This window comes from Theobroma umbraticum, unplaced genomic scaffold, assembly GCF_002168275.2.
Source record: "Theobroma umbraticum cultivar Fairchild unplaced genomic scaffold, ASM216827v3 scaffold_44.0, whole genome shotgun sequence".
Classification (NCBI taxonomy): Eukaryota; Viridiplantae; Streptophyta; class Magnoliopsida; order Malvales; family Malvaceae; genus Theobroma; species Theobroma umbraticum.
Window position 1 is genome coordinate 5,361,575 of NW_018397255.1, and position 20,480 is coordinate 5,382,054.

Genomic DNA, 20,480 nt, shown 5'->3' on the forward strand with positions numbered 1-20,480 from the left:
AAATTCAAACAGGCATCCCCTTCAGAAAATTCCTGCATGTGTAAACTTTTGGCCATTTCGGTTTCTTTATCGACTTTACACATAACAGAATCATTCTATTTTTCTGGTAGTATCTGATAATAATTCCGACAAGAATACAGCTGCTAGGAACAACTAAAAACCACAGCAAAAGATTTTAAAAAGCGTTAAAAACTGCACTCCCGCATTTGTGTACCTTAATTTTCGACCTTTAAACTGGCATCGAAAGATGTGAAAATCACTGTTAAGATTTGATATTTCTTCCAAAATTTTATGATATAATTAAGAATTAAGATAACAATAACTGGAGGCTCGATCCCTATTCTCGTACCCAAAATTTGCACATCTTGATATGCTGGCCTGGCAAATAGTGAAATGTCGATGCGGTGTAACACTGGCAATATCTAACTCCCCCTCTGAAGAAGTTATTCGCTCCTGGCCACCTTTAGACAAGCTATGATGACTACAGTCTCTACACGCGATTCTTTTGGTCCTGGTAACTATGATTTTCTCCTCTTGTTTGATTTGGCACCGCCGTCGGCTTTACCTCTCTTTTTCCCACTCTTATCAGATTCCTTCTGCTTCCCATGCTTCTCCACTTCACTTCTGCTGGATTTCACACTGATGAGACCACCTGAAAACATCTTTTCACCACCATTTTGCAACGCAATCTCAAGATCAGCTTCTCTGCCTTCAATGGCATATTGTTGGAGGAACTCAGGATTTAACAGACCATCGGTCTTGGCTTTCATTTCCGCCTGTAGTGGCATTAGGTTAGATCATAAAAGAGAGAGAACCCATAGGCAAGAAAGAAAAAAAAGGATAGCACGACACAGCGCATGGACCATACCTCAACTTTCTTTGCAGCATCATCGAGGTCCTCATCCACAGAGATACTATGAGGTTCCAGCACTCTCTGAAAGCCAAAAAGGACCAACATTTATAAATAAAATAGCGATGACAGACACCAGCTATCAATAAAAGACAAGCAGGATAGGGATTTGGAATAATTATTCCAAATAGTGGCGTGGCATAAATTACAAGTTAACTTCAGGACTTACCTCTTTTAGTCGAGGTAAGGCAGAATCAATCTCCTTGGATGCAATTCCATATAAATATTTGTAAAGCTTTATCATAGCCTTCTTAAATTGTGATAATATCTGTTGCCTTTCAAGTTTTTTCATTTGTTCCTGCAAGATAACAGTTCATTAATTTGAAAATCTATCCAAGCATAGATGTGCCGTGTACATAAGCATCCAACAAACAAGTTAAGAATCAAACCTCAACGTAAGAGACATCCTGATTCTGCAAGCCCATGCAAAACAATATAGAGGCCTGAACATACGATAAAGTAACTGGGATCTTCTCTTGGAAATATAGATGTGCAAGGTTCGACACTAGGTCAGAGATCTGAAAAGGGAAATACAAATACTTTAAAATGCAAAACTCCCCTGAAGAGATGGGAAATAAAGACAACATCTTGGTACGTATCCCTAGGAGCCTCAGCACAATATGCTACTAGCCAGCAGGATTACTGTCCCAAACAACTAAAGAAATAAAATAAAACCTAGGCATACGATTCAATATTAAGTGCAGATGCCAGATTTTTGCTAATTGTGTATCAGTGAGCTGTAAAACAATTTCTTGAATAATCACAAAATGTAGTAATGTACAACATTTGCTATTGGAATCATTACCGAGAGGTAGTCAATCAGATTATTTGTATAATCTTTCAGCCGCCCCATATCATATGGTGATAAAAGAGTATTAATTAACTTTGAAAATCCATCTGAGGTGGAAGTCGTAGGCTCTATATCTGTAAAGGCAATCTTTGGGTCCAGGACACTGAAAGATTAAAGAGTAGCATCAGCATATTAAATGAGATAAACCTAATTTTCAGGGGATAATATTTAAACACTGACCTCATAGCAAGTTTATATTCCATGTTACGGAAATGATGGCTTAAATTTCTACTGAACTTTAGCCTGAATTCTGAGACAGTTGAGGGAAATAAAATCAAGCTCGGAATTTCATATTAAAGCTAGGACAAAAACATGTTCTTATTAAAATAAAATGGACTTACCCTGGTAAAATGGACTGAAGAAACCCCATTCATCAGATCCACTGACCTCAAAATCATCATTGTTTAGTGGTTTAAGGACCATACATGTATGTTCACCAGTCACATTATTCTGTTCCAGTAAAGATGGGAAAATTATCAGATTTCCAATTGATCCTCCAATCAGAGGCAAGATATAATGCACATACAATAAAACATGGGAAAAAAAAACTAGGGGAAAGATCATCTCAACTGGAATCTGGCATATGTAGAATGGAGCAAATTTGTGTTTCTTCCAGAAGCGAAAAAGGTCTAAGGTAAGCCCAAAGGAGACCCCAAGGTAATGGAGCTTCTCAGGTTGGCGTTCACGCAGATGTACAAGCAAAGGTGGAAGATCAGTTCTAGGTTTAATATTTTCTTCCAACAAAGAGACCTGCAAATACAAATTCATCGTTATGCATCAAACCTTGAAACATATAACTTTCATAAAAACATCAAAAACCTGAAAAGTTATCAAGGACAGAAAACTCATGCAACCAGTAAAAAAGAAGGCTTTGAAATCTATGAAGCCACAATTTTCATTTGTATCAAGATCTAAGAGAAAAGCCCCTTAGATCAGCCAAATCCCACATCAATCCCTAGTATTGTTTTGGGTGGAGTGCTTGAACTTAAAACCCATTAAATTAGAAGTGGCATATTAATGCCCAACATGATGAAATAATCATCTGAACGAAACTTGGTTGTACAAATAATCCATCTTTGAACTATTATATATTACTTAAAATGAACAGTCAGGACAAGTATGCTACTAAGGAGAAAAAAAAAAGCCTTGCGACATCAAAGATTGGAATATTTCTATAAAATGATGTGAAAATGTTTGATTCACACAAGGTCTGCAGCAAAGTTTCTCCTAAGTACCAGGCATTATGACATCAATGAGAAGTATGAGATAAAGCTTTCTTCAGACAACAAACCTTCTCTGCTGCTTCAGTAAGTCTGAGTTGTGGTCTTTGTGGAGTCTCAGCATCTTCAAAATCTAGCTCAGAAATAGAAGTTAATTGTCCTTCATAGTATCTGCATTCAATGGAACTATTTTTTAAATACTTCATCTATTAAATGTCTTGACAGTTTAATTGTTAAAAAACAAACTGAAAGTAGAATACTCATTAAAAAAAAAAAAAGAAGAAAAACCATCTTTAACATAGTATACGGCTTATCAAGTTCAATTGTTTATTTTTTCAGTTTCTCCCGTTTACTGCATATGTCAGACTGGGTAGTATTATTTGTCAGCATAAGACACATCATTTCAATCAACTAATCCTCCCTACATTTTACTTCTTTCCATACAGAGTAGGACACTCTCCCAAGTTTAGATATCGCACTTGGAACCCACACATACAAGGTCAAGTGACTAATATCTCTATTAGTTATGCAGGAAGGTTAGAGCACTGTACAGCACTTTTATACATGTTTTTATTAGCAATCACAATACATGATCTTAAAAGATGGAGAAGCGTGACATGCATTGCACAGCTGGCGTAAAACAAAACTTGACTAGACTGAAAAAAGAATATATTAAAGCTGTATGTACCGTGTTAAGAGTTCCACAGCAGCAGAACCATATCCAAGCTGCAACAAACCCAATAATAAAGATGCAAATTGGTACCGAGAATTAAGACAACCAAACATGATAAGGTATGCAAAAATCAGAAAATTACCCTCATTGCACTAGGATGGGTGGCAATACGAACAATGCGAGCGCCTGAAAGACTTGGGAAAACAGCATCTCGGAACTGCTCACAGAATTTCCATGGTATTTGATCTCCATGAGGTTGATAGCCATCACTTAAGCTTTTGATTGCAGATTTGCGAGATATTTGACCTTCAAGAGAGACCTGTGATAAATGCAGATATACAAGGCTTTGCCATGAGAATTCAAACATTGTCAAAGTCTATACCCATTAATAAGGTCATTATATACACAGCTGATAACTGTAATGCTCATAACATTATAAAAATAGTCATTTTTCTGATAAGTCTAAAACTTCCAATTCTCTAATAACTTGCTGCAGTAAAACTGTTGCAACAACAACATCATCAGACCAATTGCAACTAGGAAGATTTACCAACTTATTCAAAAAAATTATGGGCAAAAAATGGTCTCAAAGAATACGCAATAAATCAGTAATAGCAGCAGGGGGTTCATACAGTCAAAATTCTAAAAGATCAACATGCTTAGCAAAACAACTAAGCAAAATGAAGAACTTAATTGGCACAAATTATCCTAGAATATTAAGATAGACAACGCAACAATAGAAAGAAATTTGTTAGAGCTTCAGATAATAAAGATGCAAACCTGGATAACGCACAAAATATCAGGAAGCTGATTTTTTGACTCATCAACAGGGCCTGTATTAAAATAAGTTACAAGAAGTCTATTCCAAGCTTGTATAGAAAAGTAAAAAATACCTAAAACCAGGGCAAACATACCTAGTAACACAAATAAATGGTGAGCTGGAGCATCAGCCATTAGTTGTAAATCATTCGGGGAATTTTTATAGTGAGAAGAAACATAGAGGGCCATCATCCGCTGCAAGTATAAGACAGATTAGCATCATTTTCACTTCATAGTAATTTTAAGTGCATTTCAATTGTAAATTACATCTGATCACCTGCAAAAATAATTCACTGTCTTTGTGATAAGAAAAAAGTGTATCCCGATTAACATAGTAGAGATCACATTCACTAGGTGGAGGCAACCTAATTATAAATCGGTAAACATAAAGGAAATCAGTCCAGCAATTAATAAAAATGGAGGCAGTATTAACTCCCATATGAGAATAATAAAACAATCCAAACCTGCTGATACTGGGTACAGAATTTGTAACATCAAGGCAAAGCAAAGCATTAAGCCAGGATTCTATAGGATCAGCAGAAGCATATCTGATTGACTCACTAAGTTCAATCTTTTTAAAAAGACGACCTGCATTAAAAAGGAAATTGAGAAGTCAGCCAGTTGCTAGAGAACACAAACTGCAATCACACACATCAACTACAACTGGATATTGACAAAAACTAGAAGCAAAACTGCCAGCTCTACATTCACATAGCACTCACATGCATAATATTTGTTCATGAAACTAATTATGTCAAGTAACGCTCAGAAATACCAGAAAGGGAGCCCTCGGCGCCCTTAGACATCTGGCTTTGCTCTTCCAATTGCTGCAGAAGTTTTAGGGATAAAGACCGACCAGTACCTTCATAGCTTTAAATGGGATAAAAAACAATGGAATCAAGTCAAATTCATATATCACTGAACTAAAGACTGCATTGAACATGCTTAAAGGGAAAATTTTCAAGGATGCAAATTACTACATATTATAAACTAATCATACCCATTTACAGTTGATGAAAGGAAGACCAAGTAAGGACCAAGCAAGGACTTTACAACAGGTATTGGTATAGCTGCTGCTTCATCAACAACAAGAAGCTCAACTTGGGAGAGCTTTTCATGTTCATGTGGCTGTATATACTGCAAAGCCAGGGCAGAAAAACAAAAAACAGATTTATTAGAACTAAGCATGTGGAACTAGTCTCACATTCAACAATAAAATCTAGCAGTATATACATATGGTAAAAATGATTAAATTCATTCATGTCTTTTCAACCTGAATTGTTTGTCTGTGCTGCTTATAAATATTGATTCGCACAGTTGCTTTCTTAAACTCAGGATTCACACTCTTCACAACATCATAATCGATGTGTTCCTGAAACCAAAGGTTAAAGCAGTAAGTTGAAAAGATATGAAAACGAACAATAAAATATAATTCTACAATAAATAATATATATAACCAGGGAAACCATTGAAAAAGATATGCAGTAATGCAAATTATTTATCAATAACTTCTCTTTTTTAAAAGCTTAAAAGAAAAAGCTTGATACTTATATGGAGCTTAACATTTTCCAGACTTAGGTCGCTAAAAGAAAAAAAATACAATGAAGATTTCGTAAAATAATTTGAACTTAATCACCCAAAAGCCAAGTGATAGCGAACTCAACCCACAAACTACAACTTCTTTGGACAGACCAGGGTACAAGAACGGGTGCCCAACAGATTGTAAAAACACGTTCTTCACAATAAACATTGTCAGAAAAACTAAAGCAGAATTATGATGAGCAAGTAAAATTTCACATAAAACAATGCCAAATTTGGAAAAAGAAGACTCCCCTACTGGTATGCAAAATTGTCGCGCAAAGAAACACACCATCTGTTCTAACATTCTATGAATGTACTTGCAACAAACAAAGCTAAAAGCAGTTAATTATAAATAGTCAGACAAGCATTAAAGAAATAAGTTCAGCACATACGAACACACACACAAGCTTGTGAACATGAATACAGATGAGTGGAGAGAAACTGTACCTTATATTCAATAGCATCAAACCCCTTGCACACAAATTCAAACAAGGTTTTTAAGTTCTCAGGACTAGGTGCCGTTACAAAAATATTCGAATACCTATTGGAATAAGTTGTATCATTAGATTAAACAACTATCAACTAAAAATAAGAAAACGGGAAACATCAACTAAGAACAAAAGAAATAATAACGTAATTCAAGAATCTTACCCAGCAGCAACAGCACCAACAATTGCTAACCCAAGTGCAGCTGATTTCCCACGGCCACGAGCAGCAAGCAAAGCAACAGTGCTGCGCAGATTCTTGTCCAAAATTGCATCTAGAAATGTAATTACAGCTTTTCCCTACCCAAACATAAAAATATAACAATCCACCAAGTAATCCACAAAAAATTAGTCAAATTAGTGTGCTACATGCAAAAAATAATAAAGTAGGTACATTCCAACCTGATCCAGTGTACAACACTTCTTTATCAAAGGACCAACAGGAAAATCCTCGTTTAATTCTTCTTTTAAATTCTTCAGCTCCCGTTCAGCTTCTGACAGCCCTTCTGAGTCCTTAATTGCCAATCAAAGACAGAAGCAGGTTATAAGCATAGAAATGCCTTCACATTCCCCCATGAATTTGCCAACTTATGATGAAATGTGGTGGGAAAACAAAAGTTTACATCAAAGATTTGTTCTGCACTATGAAAAATGTTCACACTTTCCAGAATGATGCTGCGTAGTAGAAAACACTTGAAAACATTTTCACATACAAAATTTACCCCACAACCTCTGAGAAGTTAGAGAAGCTGGAAAATTACCTCATTGACTGGAACTGGGTTTATTGATTTTATATGAGATGAAATTGGTAAGATATTTAGCTCATCGTCCATGACCACACATGCTTTGCATGATGCAAGTGACAATAAAAAACGTTCATTAAAGCGCCCAGCAGCTTCAGAATGGGACTCTGTACGGTACCGCTCATGAACATCCTGAGTCAGCAAGCTTTCTATAAGTAATCACTATGATAGTTTGAGAACAAATAAAACTGAATATAAGAACCACCAAGTTAACAAGTGTAAGCAATGTAGAGGAAAAATATGACAGTATTGTCAATACAATTATCAAATGCTGCAGATTTCAAAACACTATCTAAAGGGAAGAAAATGACTCAAATGGGACAAATCCGAATCTAAAACTTCAAGATAACATGCAATTAAAACAACAAGGTAGTTGAAGAAGAATTCATTTCCAAATAAGAACTTTAGATATTGAAATCATGATCATAAACTAAAATACCGATGAGACAACCCAACTCATAGAAAGCTTTATCATTGAATGAAAGTAGAAATCCTTTACATGTATTTGGACCAGTAACAGGCTGACATCCCTCAACACACCCCCCACCCCAAAAAAAAAAAAACACCAGAGAAAAAAAGATGCAAAACACTGGTTCATAGTCAAGTAATATCAATCCCAGATAAATCATTTAGCAAATTTAGGACTACTAATCTCAAAGCACTGTAGAAATTAAAAATGACAGCTAATGAAACATGGAATTATAAGGCAATTCCTACATTTTTCTTTTGACAACCTTAAAAAAATCAAAGCAGTTTAGCAGTAGGTGAAAATAACTCATACCATAACCATGGTGTAAAGACTGGTCAGAGAAGAAAGAGAACGGAGAAGCAATACAATTAATCCGCCACCCTGCACCGTCTCTATTGTTCTGGCCAGAAGATTTGGTGTCAGAGCCTCAAAATCCTAACATCAAAGCAAAAGCAAACAATTTTAAGGAAATGTGGGACAGAAAAAAATTTATCCAATTGAATCAAAACAAAATACAACAAAAAGGCTACCTGTAATATACACATTCCAAAAGTATTTCCAAGAATTCTCTCTGAATCCTTGTACAAGCAATATGTTAATCCTCCAGTTTCAACAAAAAGCGAAAAAGGATCAACTTTCTCAGGATCTAGCAGTCCTCTCTGCATTAACTTTTTGATCTGTTTTGCACGTTTTTTCTTGTGACTGCATTGACATAATCATCACAATCATCACTTACATGCTTCAAATCCTCAAGAAAGTTCATTTAAAATAGCACAAGCATCTAATTAACATTCGTTGCAAACTCAAATTTAAAAAAATTGGTTCATTTGATTGTTACTTTTATTACTTGTTTTTTTCCTTCCATCAACAATAAGCAAAAATTAAGTAGCAAAAGTGTCTAACAAAACGTAAGATACAATTATAAAAAAAAGAAAACAACATAAATTCAAATAAGAAAGGAACCTGCTGAGTTCAAGTTTGTCCTTGTAGCACCATAAAACAGTCGGCCTGGATTTAATTACAGCCTTACTTAACATGTAGTGAAGATTCACAATCTGCATAAATAATTTAAAACTTTGTAATTAGCAACGAAATCACACTCCGTTTGGTTCCTGAGGTACTTTATAAAGTCCTTTAAAAAAAAAAAAAGAAGCGAAAACACAAGAGAGAAAAAGAAAGAGAAAAGAGAAGGAAAATGAAGGTGCCTGGTCGCGAGACTTGTCGCCGATGATGACGAACATGGAACGGTGGCGAGTTTTGACGCCATTTTCGATGACAGTTCTGATGCGTTCATCTACCTTCTTCCTCATTTTCTTTCCTCGCCTGGGCCTTTTTTTTTTGCTTTCTGGTCTTTTCTGCTCTTAGGGTTTATGAAGAGCAAGGTTTTGGGTGCTAGGGCTTTGGCAGTTTATCAAAAAAATGGAAAATATAAAAAGCATTTATTATTTTTTAAGATAAAATAGAAATTATAAAATAATTAATCATCCAATCTCATGGGATAAAATAATTAGTTTTGTAGGATTCAATTATCGTACATTAAGAGAATGATTTATCTTTTTTGCAATCCAATCCTCCTTTTTTACGTGCACAAAATAAGATATATCATCCTGTGCACTAATATGGGCAAAAGTTATGTAAATCCATCTATTCTTTGTTCCATGTGGTACCTTCCCAACCTAATTGTTTTTTTTATTATTTTTTCCTTTTTTATTTTTCTTTTATTTTCCTTTTTCCCTTCATTTTATTTCTTTACTTTTATTTTATTTTATTTTCCTTTTCTTTAAAAAAAGAAAGACAAGAAAGAGGAAGATAAAAAAATTTTATGTTTATTCTTTAAGAAAAGAGAAAACAAAATGTCTACAATCTATTAAATTTGGTCTTGAGAGTTTATCTTTCCAAAACTCAATTGATTCTTTTTATACACTTTTTACGAGAGAAAAAGGAAAATTAGGATATGCAAAAAATAAATATAAGTATATAATTAGGAAATATGATTTTTTTTCCTTTTACATTATTTTTTTCCCTTTTTTTTTTCTTTTCTTCCTTTCTTTTTCTTCTCTCATTTTTTCTAATATAAAATAAATTATGATCATAACAACCTATAGTAATTGGGTTGAGAATTTCCATGGAACTGGGAGTGCCATGTAACAGCTTTCCAACGCAATTTCTTTTCTTTTCTTTTATTTTTAAAAATGATCAAATGGAAAATTTTAAAAATTATCGGAAAAGCAAATAAAATTGAGTCTTTTTTTTTATTTATAAAAACAAGGAAGGGGCATGAAAGTACGGAATGGAATAAGTTGAGCCTGGTGATCTGAGCAGAAGAGGCCTCTGGTCTTTACTTGAGCGGACAACGAGCAATCTTTTCTAGTGTTACAATCACTTCACTTCTTCCATTACTGTCTCTCCAAAATGTGTTCAATCAAAGCTTTCTGTTTCATCTCTCAAGCAGAATTGCCCTTGCCCACTCCCAAATTGCCCAACCATAAACCCTCCAAAACCCTCACTCCATTATTCACCAATCCACTCCCTTTCCTTAAACCTAACTCCCTGCCTTTCCGAACAACCAAACTTCACATTTCCCGCAACCCCACTTCAATTCTCCCAACCAAAACCTCTGCTGTCTCTCCCAAGAATCAGTTTTTCAAATCTTTATCAGGAAAAATTGTTGTTTTCCTCGTTGGGTCTTTCATTTTTATGGGGTGCTTCAATGCTAGACCATGTGTGGCTCTACCTGCTCAAACAACTACCACTTCTAGAGTAAATTTAGAGGGAGAGAAGGAAACCCAGAAAGGGAAAAGTGAGGAAGAGGAGAGGTATGAGAAGGTTTTGGAGAGAGAGCCTCGAAGTGTTGAGGCCTTGAAGGTGGTTTTGTATGGGAAGATGAGGAGAGGGAAGACTAAAGAAGCTGTGGAATGTGTGGAGAAGTTGATTGATATCCAGCCAAATGAGGTTGAATGGAGGCTATTGCAGGCCCTTTGTTATGAGCTGATGGGGCAGCTCAGCAAGGCTAAAAGACTGTTCAAAGAAATATTGGAGGAGAGGCCTCTTTTGCTCAGAGCTTTGCATGTAAAGTTCTCAACTTGGCACTTTGATTTCAACTTGTAGTTATTACATGGTTTCTATGTCAGTGGACTAACAGTGTTCCGTAGTACTATTGGCATGTATTATTTAGAAGTCACCTAAATACAAAACCTGGGGAAACATTTTACTTCAAGCCATTGAGCTTATGGAGGCCTTGTGAAGTTTGAGTTATGTAGATGAGGTGAATTACTTTTCCAGACTATGAGATTGTCTGAGAAAGATGACCTGTGTCTAAAGTTATCTTAATTAGTTAAATATGTGCCAATACTATGCTTATTTGTAGTTTTGGCTTAATGACAAGGAACTTATATGTTTTGAGAAAGAATTATTGAATTGAATATGTCATATGCCATCTGTGAGTATTATGAAACTCGAGTTTCTCCAGCTTGAGCAGATATTTGATTTTCTTGAATAATTCTAGTTCAAATCAGCTATGCTAACCTCGCTGACACATTTCAAGAATTAGTAATAATCTTAGAATATTGCCTGCTGATTGATGTTTGAAATTATGTATTGAAGAGTAAGTTGTCAGGAGTAATCTATGGAAAAGGTGTCTGGTTTGACACCGGAACAAATTTATTGGTTACAGCAAAGTTAAGTTCTAAATTTCTTTTGGTGCTATCAGTAACTGCTAGGGTTCATTATCATGCGGAAAGATCACAACTTCCAAGTTTTCTAAAGCTGGAAATTGTCTAATTCTGCTTATGCTCTTACTACCTCATTAATTGATTTTGCATGGGTATTATAGTTTGAATCATCATCTAGGTAGGTGTGATATGATCTGAGTACCCTCCTTGTTTCTTAGAAAGTGTCATTCTTTATCTTTGAAGTATAGTTCATTTGAAACTGAATCCAGGTTACTATTCGCTATTCAATGCCACCTTCAAATACTGTTGCCTGTATTAGAAGATCACCCTTTCTAGCTGCCTACATGTAAGTCTTGCAACATTATGGTAGCATAATTTTCTATCCATGGATGCAGGAACTTTTATTCGCTTCCTAATATTTTCAATAGTATGCATGGATTCCAATTTTTTGTGTGATTACAAACTCTTGTTTGGGTACTGTTTTTCCATTCGTATGAACAACAGCTATTGGGCTTTTGTTCCAATAGGAAGGATTTGCACTATTTCTTTAGTTCAAATCTTACCTAGAAAAGTCAGAAAGGAAAAAAGAACAAGAATTCTACTGCTATTACTTACAAATCTACTGTTTTTACAGGGTCTGGCTATGGTAATGCACAAAAACCATGAAGGTCCAGCCGTCTTTGAGAGGCTTAATGAAGCTCTAGAAGTTGCCCTGCGTGAAAAGAGAGTCACTGAGGAAAGAAACATAAGAATTTTAATTGCACAAATGCATGTTGTGAAGGTGACTTGTTAGTCTATCCTAGCTGCTCAAATTTCAGAGAACTCCCAGACTTTTAGTGTTGAAAATATCTCTTTTTGTTTTTTTCCCAGGGTGGGGGAAAGGGAAGAACTAGATTAATATTTGTTTATATTTCTAAACGGGCAGGGAAAAAAAACCTTGGAAAGTAAAATTGAATTTTAGCAATACTTGGGAACAAAAGAAACTGTACAGTTTTATACAGTGGCTCATTGCTTTTAAAGTTTTTATTAAATCTCTCATCATCATTAACTTGTGAATACTTGTATGCATTGCAGGGGGAATTGGAGGAGGGGCTGAAGAAATTTCAATATTTGATGAATGATAATCCTCGAGATTTTCGGCCGTATCTTTGCCAGGTGAAGGTTTTTAGGTGTATCAAGTATTCTAGCTGCTGCTAAGTAGTAGCAGGCCTAAGGCCTCGAAGACTCCTTTTGTTTTCCTTTAGGAAAAACTTTATGTAGGCATGACAGTTTGTCTTGGACCAAAATCCTCATACGCTATTTTTTTTTTAAATGGATCTTAAGCAGAGTCAAATGTAATATATACTAATTTTTATAGAACCTCTTCTAGTAAGTGGCTAATTGTGGGAATATGTGGCAGGGCATTATCTATAGTTTACTTGACAAGAAGAAGGAAGCAGCTGAACAGTTTGAGATATATCAGAGTCTTGTACCTGAAGAATTTCCACAAAGATGTTTCCTTGATGATGTTGTATTGGCAGCAAAAACCAAATCTCACGAATGGCTCCAGAAGGAGTTTGAAGCTGAATTCTCATACAAGAAGCGAAGAGCGGCAAATGTAACTTAGGTGGTAGGTTTTCATCCTCATAATTCTGGTGAACAGTTCTAGAAACAGAAAGGGGGCATGGAATTTTGATAGCAATGTACAGAGTGGTTTGCATGCTGGTGTTCATCTGCATATGAATCCCAGGGGTTTGCAAGTTTCAACCAATCCTCTGTGGACTTGTGAACTAATCATGTGGAAATATGCAGTTAGATGTGTTTACGGAATTTGATCTTCTCTTTCCATTTTTGTTGCCTACTTTTTAGTAGGAGGCCCATTGTTGTCCCCTCCAAATAATGTTAGCGGAGTTTTGATTTTATTTCTTTAATATTTTTTAATCACGTTTGTAGTATGTATAAAAGTTTATCCCTCGCTACCCTTGGAGCAATAATAAAAATGTGGAAAGCAAAATATTATCAAAACAATTTGTTAAAGTTCTAGATTATAACTTCATATATCATGGACGAGAATTCTAAAATAATTTCATATACATGTATTTGACATGTTACACATGTTATAATTATATTAGTTGTGTATTATTTTTCGCAATTTAAATTTAATGAATATGTGAAAATTTTAGAGGATATGCAATGACATTATTATAGAATTAAAAATATAAAATATTTTCGGTACATTTATTTTTAGATTATTTATTTAATCATCAGTGGACACACGCCACGTATCGAACTGCCATTCTATACGGTTAAAAAGGCGGGTTCTACACTCGTCTAAGCCACGAATGAATCAAATTTTGTCGCGTCAATTTCTACCATAGCAAGCAGCTCTTAGGTCTCTGACTCTGAATTTTCCAAGTGATGAGCTTATCTCTGGAGCCTCCACTTCTACCCAAACTAAAAACCGGTGCTCCAATCAACCGGCGATTCACCTCCATTCGAACCGGTTTAGCTTCATCAAACCACCAGAGGAGAGCATCTCGTTTTTCAGTTTATCCGACTTTAAGGTCAGGAGCTATTGTTAATGCGGTTTTAAAGACGAAGGAGGAGGAAAAAAGTGCGGTGACGGAGCACGCAGAGCCGCCGGTGAGGATAGTGGCTGTAGTTGGTGAAGGAAGCGTCAGCCCGTTGAAATCCGCCACGTGGGAGGAGGTTATGCTTCACACTGTAAGTGGTACTTTTTTTGTTTTTTAATTTCATATCTTCATAAAATTTCCATTTTTATTTAATTTTAAGGTCAGCTGGAAAGTCCATTTGGTTGGTTATGTAATTTTGGTTAATACTTTTTCTGTTTGCGCATTTGGACATAAAAGTTGAAAGGAAAGCGAATGATTTTACTTATATCAGTATTCAGTATATAACACAATTTTATTAACCTTAATGCGATATTTAGTTTTTTTTTTTTTTTTTATCCGTCATGATTCTTTTTTTTATCAATTTTTTAAGAAGCCCAAAGTTAATAGTAAAAGATCAAGTAGCAAAAGTTGCAAATTAAGTGGAGGCAAAAAAAGTTATCAATTTTTGTTGTACTTAAATTAATTGTTAAGTATTGCATAATTTAATCCACTGTCAATGAACCACAGGTGATACCTCATCAAAAATTAACATCCATACATAAAAATTTTAAAATTTGTTTATAAGATGGCCAGTTGTAAGTTTGAACTGGATATTGATATTGGATCGTATATAAGCTCTTTTATTGAGCTAATGGGAAGTTTTGATAGGACTATTTTTGGTCTTGTATATCTTTTCTTGACTTTTTGTGTTACTGAACAGGCCAAAAGATTGACATGGGTTGATGAAGGATATGAAATGGTTGTTTTCACTGACAATTTCCATCAATCTAATGATCAAACAGCCCTGAATCTGCAAAAGGAATTGCTTTGTGCAGATATTTTGGTGGTTGTAGCTGTTACAAATCAAGATTCGGTGAAATGGATTCAGACCAATAGCAAAAACGTCCCTAACATAATCTGCTTTGAATCCCATCCGAATATAGTTAACAAATTAGGAGGCTCTTATGTCCACAGTGAAACAAAAGGGAGCATATTTGACAACATAGTGGGAATCTCTCAGCTGAAGAAAACAAATGAATCAGTGGGAGTTGAGCAAACTGTATCTGAGGCATGGTTACGACATAATTCTGATGATATAAGGTTCTGTTTGCTGGTTATTATCAATGCTTATGTTCGACCAGTACCTATCTTGAAGAACTTGAGAGCAAAGGGTTTTTCTACCATAAATTGCATGGTGAAAAATTGCGGACCTCAGGTATTGGATTGCCTTATGGATCCAAATTGTAGGAAAGCTCTCCAATGCTTGAATAAATGCAGCCCGGTAGATCAGGTCTGCAATTATCGATGTATTGCTTCATATGAAAGTCCACAACTAGAAGCATTTTCTCTGTGTGTTCTTCAGAAAAATAATTGTCTTGATTTAGATGCGAAGATCCCTGAAAAGCCATATGTGCAGCCTATACTTAAGTTTCAAGGGAAGAACTTGTGCCATGAAATTGCCGAAGACATATTTGTTGGCTGGTTGGGGAGTTTGGATTGGAGTTGGCGAGTTGTGGCAGGGCAGAACCCAGCTTATGATCAATTTCCATGCCAGTACCAGCTATTTTACAGGGGAAAGTCAAAGGGATCATTTTGGTATGAGCCAGTATTTCAGGTTAAAACTTTGGAGGGAGAAATGGTTTGGAGGAGGCGTAAATATAGGGTCAAGAGAGGAAAAGTTCCTGGGACATTTTACTTCAGTGTCTTGGATAATGGGGTTGTGTCAAATGAGTTTTGGACAATTGTGGATGTATCTGAAGATTTTTGTTGGGGCTTGTTTCATTACCATGGGGCAGCTCGAGTGGCAGGACAGTCATACACTGGTGCTGTGCTTGTTAGTCCAGATGGAGCATACCCAAAACAGACACAGAGCAGTCGATTGTCTTCGGCTTTGGAGAAATGTGGAATTAAGGAGTGGGAATTATATACAGTTGATAATTGTTCATGCAACGATCCTCCATTAGGAATTCCAGAAGGTTCAAGTTTACATTCTATGGTTGACGTAGAAGATCAGGGTTTGGCTTCTGTTTAAGGATGGCCAAATGTGTGAACATTGATGCTCAATTCTAATGGCCAATTGGATAGCTTGCTAACTGGCAGATGCAGCATGAGGTGGATATATATAGGTGGTTCGCCGAATTTTCCCATGGATTGGACCTTGCCCTGACCGGATAGGAGCGGATTTTTTTGTTTGAAAATTGGGGTCGGATAGAATTAAAGCTGGCAACATTAACATCTACGGCTTTGTCTATTAAAGTTTGAGTATTTTATTTTTTAAATTTATTAAAAATAAACTAAACTAGTATTAAATAGTAGTTTTTCTAAAATCCTATAATGCTTTTATTTTCAATTTATCAAACAATATTTTATCTTTATAGCACTTTTAAAAGAGCTCTACTCGAAAAGCACTTTTCATAAATGTTTAAGAAATCGAACAGAGTCGTTAAGTATAATGAACAGAGCCTCTTAGATAAGAAATATGAAAAGAAAATGCTAAACTCAAATGAAAAAAATTAATATAATTATGTAAAACTATATGCATATCTTTTGATAAGTATAAAGTCCAAAAGTTTTAAGCTTTGTAGTCCTTATTGTATGTAAACAGAGAACCTAATAAAAGCACGATCTAACTAATAATATCTTTTTTTAAAAAAATAGAGTAGAAGTTATGATACTTTCAAAAAAATTAAAATCACGATGACAAATAAAAGAAATTTTTTTTATAATTAATAAAAGAAGAAATTAAAAATAAAGATAAATACACAATCGATTTTATTGTAAAATATAGCAACTGAATGTTATCTGAATTGTATTTCTTTTAATAATATAGAAAGAAATTGCTTGACAAAACAATTAGTGTCAAAATTATTATTCGAATATTAGCCAAAGAGGTAGGTTTTTTTTTTTTTTTACTTTAAGAAGTTAAAATCAAGTATCTTAAATATCCTTAATTAAATATAGACTCAAATTAGTGCTTAATTAGGCTTAGAACTCAAAGTGTTAATAAATTACAAAATTTACTAGTTGTAAAATTTTGTACGGGGAAAGTATTGATTCCACATTTATTTTGGCATGAGTCACGAGCGACCAATTTATTTATTTTGAATTTTATATGTATCAAAAGCATTTAAATTTTAATTCAATGATAAATACATAAATTTATTTAAGAAATTAAAGATTAATTTTTAAAAAAAATTAAAAAATTAAAAATTGGTTCAAATTTCTCATATTTCATAACTACCAAAAAGCTTCATTCGCTGACCTACCTCGGCAGCTTGGCTATTGTCCACTAGTCGTTTACAGGCATCACTTGATTACTTGAAGGATAAAGATGCCATAGCCTCAAACTTTTTTAAGGCAAATTCTGACATTTTAACATGAAAACCAATGAACGAATTTAAGAAGAAAAAAGGCATGTAGGAAACTGCTCTAACATTCTACGTACCAAACTCGCATCGGATGATTTATAGTTGATTCTCATCTTACACCATTGTGAACAAGCTCACCAAGGAAACAAGGGCAGCAATTGCTCCATATGCCAAACTTGGCCTCTCTCCTGCACTCTCTATCTGAATTGGGAATTGGCAAGTCCCTTTTGATGGATCCTCATTTACAATCTTGCCCAATCCCTCGAAATTACAGGCTTCAACATCCTGGTCATTGGTTTGGTAGTAGCTGTTAAAGGCATACGAGGTCTTCAAATTATTGTCCCCGGTGTAACAAGATGACCCTTCCGGCAAGCATGTGCAATCGGCATGGCTGCATGCCCAATTCATCTGGCTAGGCAAAGCTTGCTGGTTCATAGCATCCTTATTGTAAACGCACCATTGCTTAGGCAGGTATTGTACCCCTTTGGCAGACACCAATGGCTTGTCATTTCCATTGCCAGAAAAGTCCATTGGAAATTTGGGTTTCCCATCAAAGGTAAAAATTCCCCAATGCCTTTCGAAATTTCCAGGGTCAACACTCTTCATGTCCTCATCAAACAAACTGAATACATAGACTTCCATTTTCCCAGGACGAAGTGGGGTTCCCTTATTACTGGCTAATTTTTTGAATAGACCATCATAAAACTTCTTAGCGTTATCTTTAGTTCCAAATTTGTTGCCATCTGTTGGCCATCCTACTTCCCCAACAATGATCTTCAAATCCGGGACCCCGGCTTTTTTCAATGCCCAAACAAGAGTGTCATAGTTTGCGTCAAAAACGTTGTCATACTGAACGTTTTCATCATTCAACGGGTGGCCTCCGTTAAAGAATGCAAAATCTTGAGGGAAGTTAGTGTTCTGGTAGAGACTAAGGAAAGGATATATGTTGACGACAAATGGACATCCTTGTTCCTTGTAAAAATGCACAATTTGCGTCATGGGATCCTTTATGTCACTGCGGAAGGCACCATCGGATGGTTTGTTTGAACCCGATTCGTAAACATCAGCATTTAGAGGTACTGTTGCTTTGATTTTGTCTCCTATACCTGCATCATTTAGGGCCTTCTGAACGTTCTTCAATGCTGGGAAAGTGTATTTGGTAAATGAACCCTTGTAGCTACTCAAGAATGGCTCATTCCCAACAGCCACATACCTGTAAAAAGCACACCATTATGGATCAGTTTTTTCTTTTTCTTTTTCTTTTTGAAGATTTTCCTCTTTATGTTTTGGCTTTTTGGGACAAGAGAGGTTTACCTTTATATTGATCTTGCAACTTGATATAAAGAAATAGATCGACAAAATGAAAACAAATTGATCGGGAACTATGTATAACTTACTTGATATTGACACCCCCATCATGAAGATGTCTGGTGAGATTTTCTTTGACCCAATCCTTGGCAGCACCGTGGTCATTAGCCATTGTCTTTAGCTGATCATTAGGAATTCCAAGCATAACCTCTATGCCAGTTCCAGCCAAGTAGCCTACCACCCAAGGATCCGCATCGAAAAGCTTGACCTTTTTCATGCCATTGTCTTTGAGCAGACGAACCACAATGCTAGGATGCAATGGATGCGACGACATCACACCCCAATTCACACCAATGTTATCTGCAACAACACCGGTCGTGACCAGGATCAAGGTACAGACCCATAGGAGGGCCATGGCTCGAGCCATGGTTCGAGCCAATTCTTGCAGGAGGACAACGGAAATTGAAAATTTCTGAGCTTTAGCACGAATCCAATTGCTAGAAATAAAATGTACAGAGGAGAAAACAAATTTTTTGTAATGGTTGATGCAGAAAGTATGGTATTACGATAATTTAGACAGGGATAGGCGCTTTCTGGTGTTGTTTTGTTGTAGGAAAAAGCTCCTTTTGTTGTCTGATGACACAGCCAGACAAGACATTCAAGGAGTTGGTTAGTAGCCTAACTGATTTTCTAATTTTAGTTTCTCTTAACAAACTTTTGAATAAGAAAAAAAATTCAAAAATTTGGAGTTTCTCTTCAAAGGAGTCACAAATAAACTTTTACCGTTTCTAGATATAAAAATTATAAAAAAATATTAAAAGAATGAATAATATGCTTACGTATAATTTTTTTTTCATATTATCTACAACTTAATAGAAAAAGAAATTTTAAAAAAATTTTCAAATAATACCATATGCCAACTTGGTTATTAAACACATGGATGTCTAAGAAGGTTATTATGAAGTTTGTTATTGATGAATTGTCTGGATTGAATGAGTTATTATAAACGAGTTACTATGAGATTTGATCTTAAACGGATCGCATCATTAGTAACCTATATGGGTGGTGAGTCATAATTAATAATAATATTTTTTACTTTTTAACAATAAAAGTATTGTCAATTAATATTATAAAAAATTTGAATTTACAATATAAGATAAGCAAAAGTCATATTTTTTTTTCTTAATATGAGTGAAAATAGGAGAAAAAATTAAAACGGAAAAGTAATTACCTACATACATACTTTCATTAATCATTATAATAATTTAAAATATAAAAAAATTAAGATAAGAGTTTTGGTTTTTAATTTGGAGGCGAAGGACCATAACCTAATATGCTTAAATATATACAAAATGCATCTTTATCTTATACATTAGTATAAAAAATTTAAAAACTCTAAAAAAAAATTTAATTGATCATGTACATTCAATTAGTGATTATATATAAAAAAGTCAATATTAAAATAAATGGTGATCAGTAATTTAGATCATTATATGGACATAACTCATTAAATATATATTTATTTATTTAGAAGCAATTTGTATGATTTCATTACTCAGAAAAATAGATATACAAAAACTACCCTTATATGGTAGTGGGGCAGGTTGCAGCAAGGGGACATTAACTTCCTTTGGTGGCTTTCCTACAAGAGAGAACCGAGATAAACAGAAGCCTACAGGTTGTAGATGAGATCAACCTTAAAATCTACACAAATATGTACAGCTCCCTAGAT

General features: G+C 35.0%; 4 protein-coding genes across 4 annotated transcripts; 2 read left to right on the top strand and 2 right to left on the bottom strand.

Annotated features, from left to right (window-relative positions):
* Window positions 1–20: 20 nt before the first annotated feature.
* On the bottom strand, window positions 21–9,370 carry LOC110410005 (GNAT acetyltransferase (DUF699)). The gene is made up of 26 exons (XM_021419565.2): window positions 9,016–9,370; window positions 8,774–8,865; window positions 8,341–8,512; window positions 8,123–8,245; window positions 7,300–7,473; window positions 6,941–7,051; window positions 6,705–6,838; window positions 6,501–6,594; window positions 5,746–5,844; window positions 5,473–5,609; window positions 5,248–5,342; window positions 4,937–5,060; window positions 4,750–4,837; window positions 4,568–4,667; window positions 4,434–4,486; window positions 3,796–3,972; window positions 3,669–3,706; window positions 3,052–3,151; window positions 2,331–2,510; window positions 2,102–2,210; window positions 1,941–2,010; window positions 1,716–1,863; window positions 1,300–1,428; window positions 1,080–1,208; window positions 869–934; window positions 21–776 (listed from the first exon to the last, which is right to left on the bottom strand). The coding sequence occupies exons 1-26, from the start codon at window positions 9,118–9,120 to the stop codon at window positions 519–521; spliced, it is 3,105 nt and encodes a 1,034-aa protein (XP_021275240.1). The 5' UTR covers window positions 9,121–9,370; the 3' UTR covers window positions 21–518.
* Window positions 9,371–10,048: 678 nt separating this feature from the next.
* Window positions 10,049–13,401, top strand: LOC110409095 (Tetratricopeptide repeat (TPR)-like superfamily protein). Its single transcript, XM_021418333.1, has 4 exons — window positions 10,049–10,879; window positions 12,116–12,262; window positions 12,556–12,636; window positions 12,881–13,401. Exons 1-4 carry the CDS (start codon window positions 10,223–10,225, stop codon window positions 13,085–13,087), a joined length of 1,092 nt encoding a protein of 363 aa, XP_021274008.1. The 5' UTR covers window positions 10,049–10,222; the 3' UTR covers window positions 13,088–13,401.
* A 370-nt stretch (window positions 13,402–13,771) lies between these two features.
* LOC110409158 (violaxanthin de-epoxidase-like protein) lies at window positions 13,772–16,351 on the top strand. The gene is made up of 2 exons (XM_021418418.1): window positions 13,772–14,184; window positions 14,794–16,351. Exons 1-2 carry the CDS (start codon window positions 13,879–13,881, stop codon window positions 16,102–16,104), a joined length of 1,617 nt encoding a protein of 538 aa, XP_021274093.1. The 5' UTR covers window positions 13,772–13,878; the 3' UTR covers window positions 16,105–16,351.
* Window positions 16,352–17,294: 943 nt separating this feature from the next.
* On the bottom strand, window positions 17,295–19,348 carry LOC110409390 (glucan endo-1,3-beta-glucosidase 8-like). Its single transcript, XM_021418716.2, has 2 exons — window positions 18,838–19,348; window positions 17,295–18,653 (listed from the first exon to the last, which is right to left on the bottom strand). The coding sequence occupies exons 1-2, from the start codon at window positions 19,173–19,175 to the stop codon at window positions 17,555–17,557; spliced, it is 1,437 nt and encodes a 478-aa protein (XP_021274391.1). The 5' UTR covers window positions 19,176–19,348; the 3' UTR covers window positions 17,295–17,554.
* Window positions 19,349–20,480: the final 1,132 nt, after the last annotated feature.

What these genes read in the sequence shown, in the direction of transcription:
- LOC110409390 (XM_021418716.2), bottom strand. Translation starts at nt 19,175, where the DNA reads ATGGCTCGAGCCATGGCCCTCCTATGGGTCTGTACCTTGATCCTGGTC. An exon ending in GATGGGGGTGTCAATATCAA is followed by an intron (nt 18,654 to 18,837) that starts GTAAGTTATACA and finishes TGCTTTTTACAG; the next exon opens with GTATGTGGCTGTTGGGAATG.
- LOC110409095 (XM_021418333.1), top strand. Translation starts at nt 10,223, where the DNA reads ATGTGTTCAATCAAAGCTTTCTGTTTCATCTCTCAAGCAGAATTGCCC. An exon ending in TTTTGCTCAGAGCTTTGCAT is followed by an intron (nt 10,880 to 12,115) that starts GTAAAGTTCTCA and finishes CTGTTTTTACAG; the next exon opens with GGTCTGGCTATGGTAATGCA. An exon ending in TTCGGCCGTATCTTTGCCAG is followed by an intron (nt 12,637 to 12,880) that starts GTGAAGGTTTTT and finishes AATATGTGGCAG; the next exon opens with GGCATTATCTATAGTTTACT.
- LOC110409158 (XM_021418418.1), top strand. Translation starts at nt 13,879, where the DNA reads ATGAGCTTATCTCTGGAGCCTCCACTTCTACCCAAACTAAAAACCGGT. An exon ending in AGGAGGTTATGCTTCACACT is followed by an intron (nt 14,185 to 14,793) that starts GTAAGTGGTACT and finishes GTTACTGAACAG; the next exon opens with GCCAAAAGATTGACATGGGT.
- LOC110410005 (XM_021419565.2), bottom strand. Translation starts at nt 9,120, where the DNA reads ATGAGGAAGAAGGTAGATGAACGCATCAGAACTGTCATCGAAAATGGC. An exon ending in TTGGAATGTGTATATTACAG is followed by an intron (nt 8,246 to 8,340) that starts GTAGCCTTTTTG and finishes CTTTGATGTTAG; the next exon opens with GATTTTGAGGCTCTGACACC. An exon ending in TTGATGCTATTGAATATAAG is followed by an intron (nt 5,845 to 6,500) that starts GTACAGTTTCTC and finishes CTTTGGTTTCAG; the next exon opens with GAACACATCGATTATGATGT.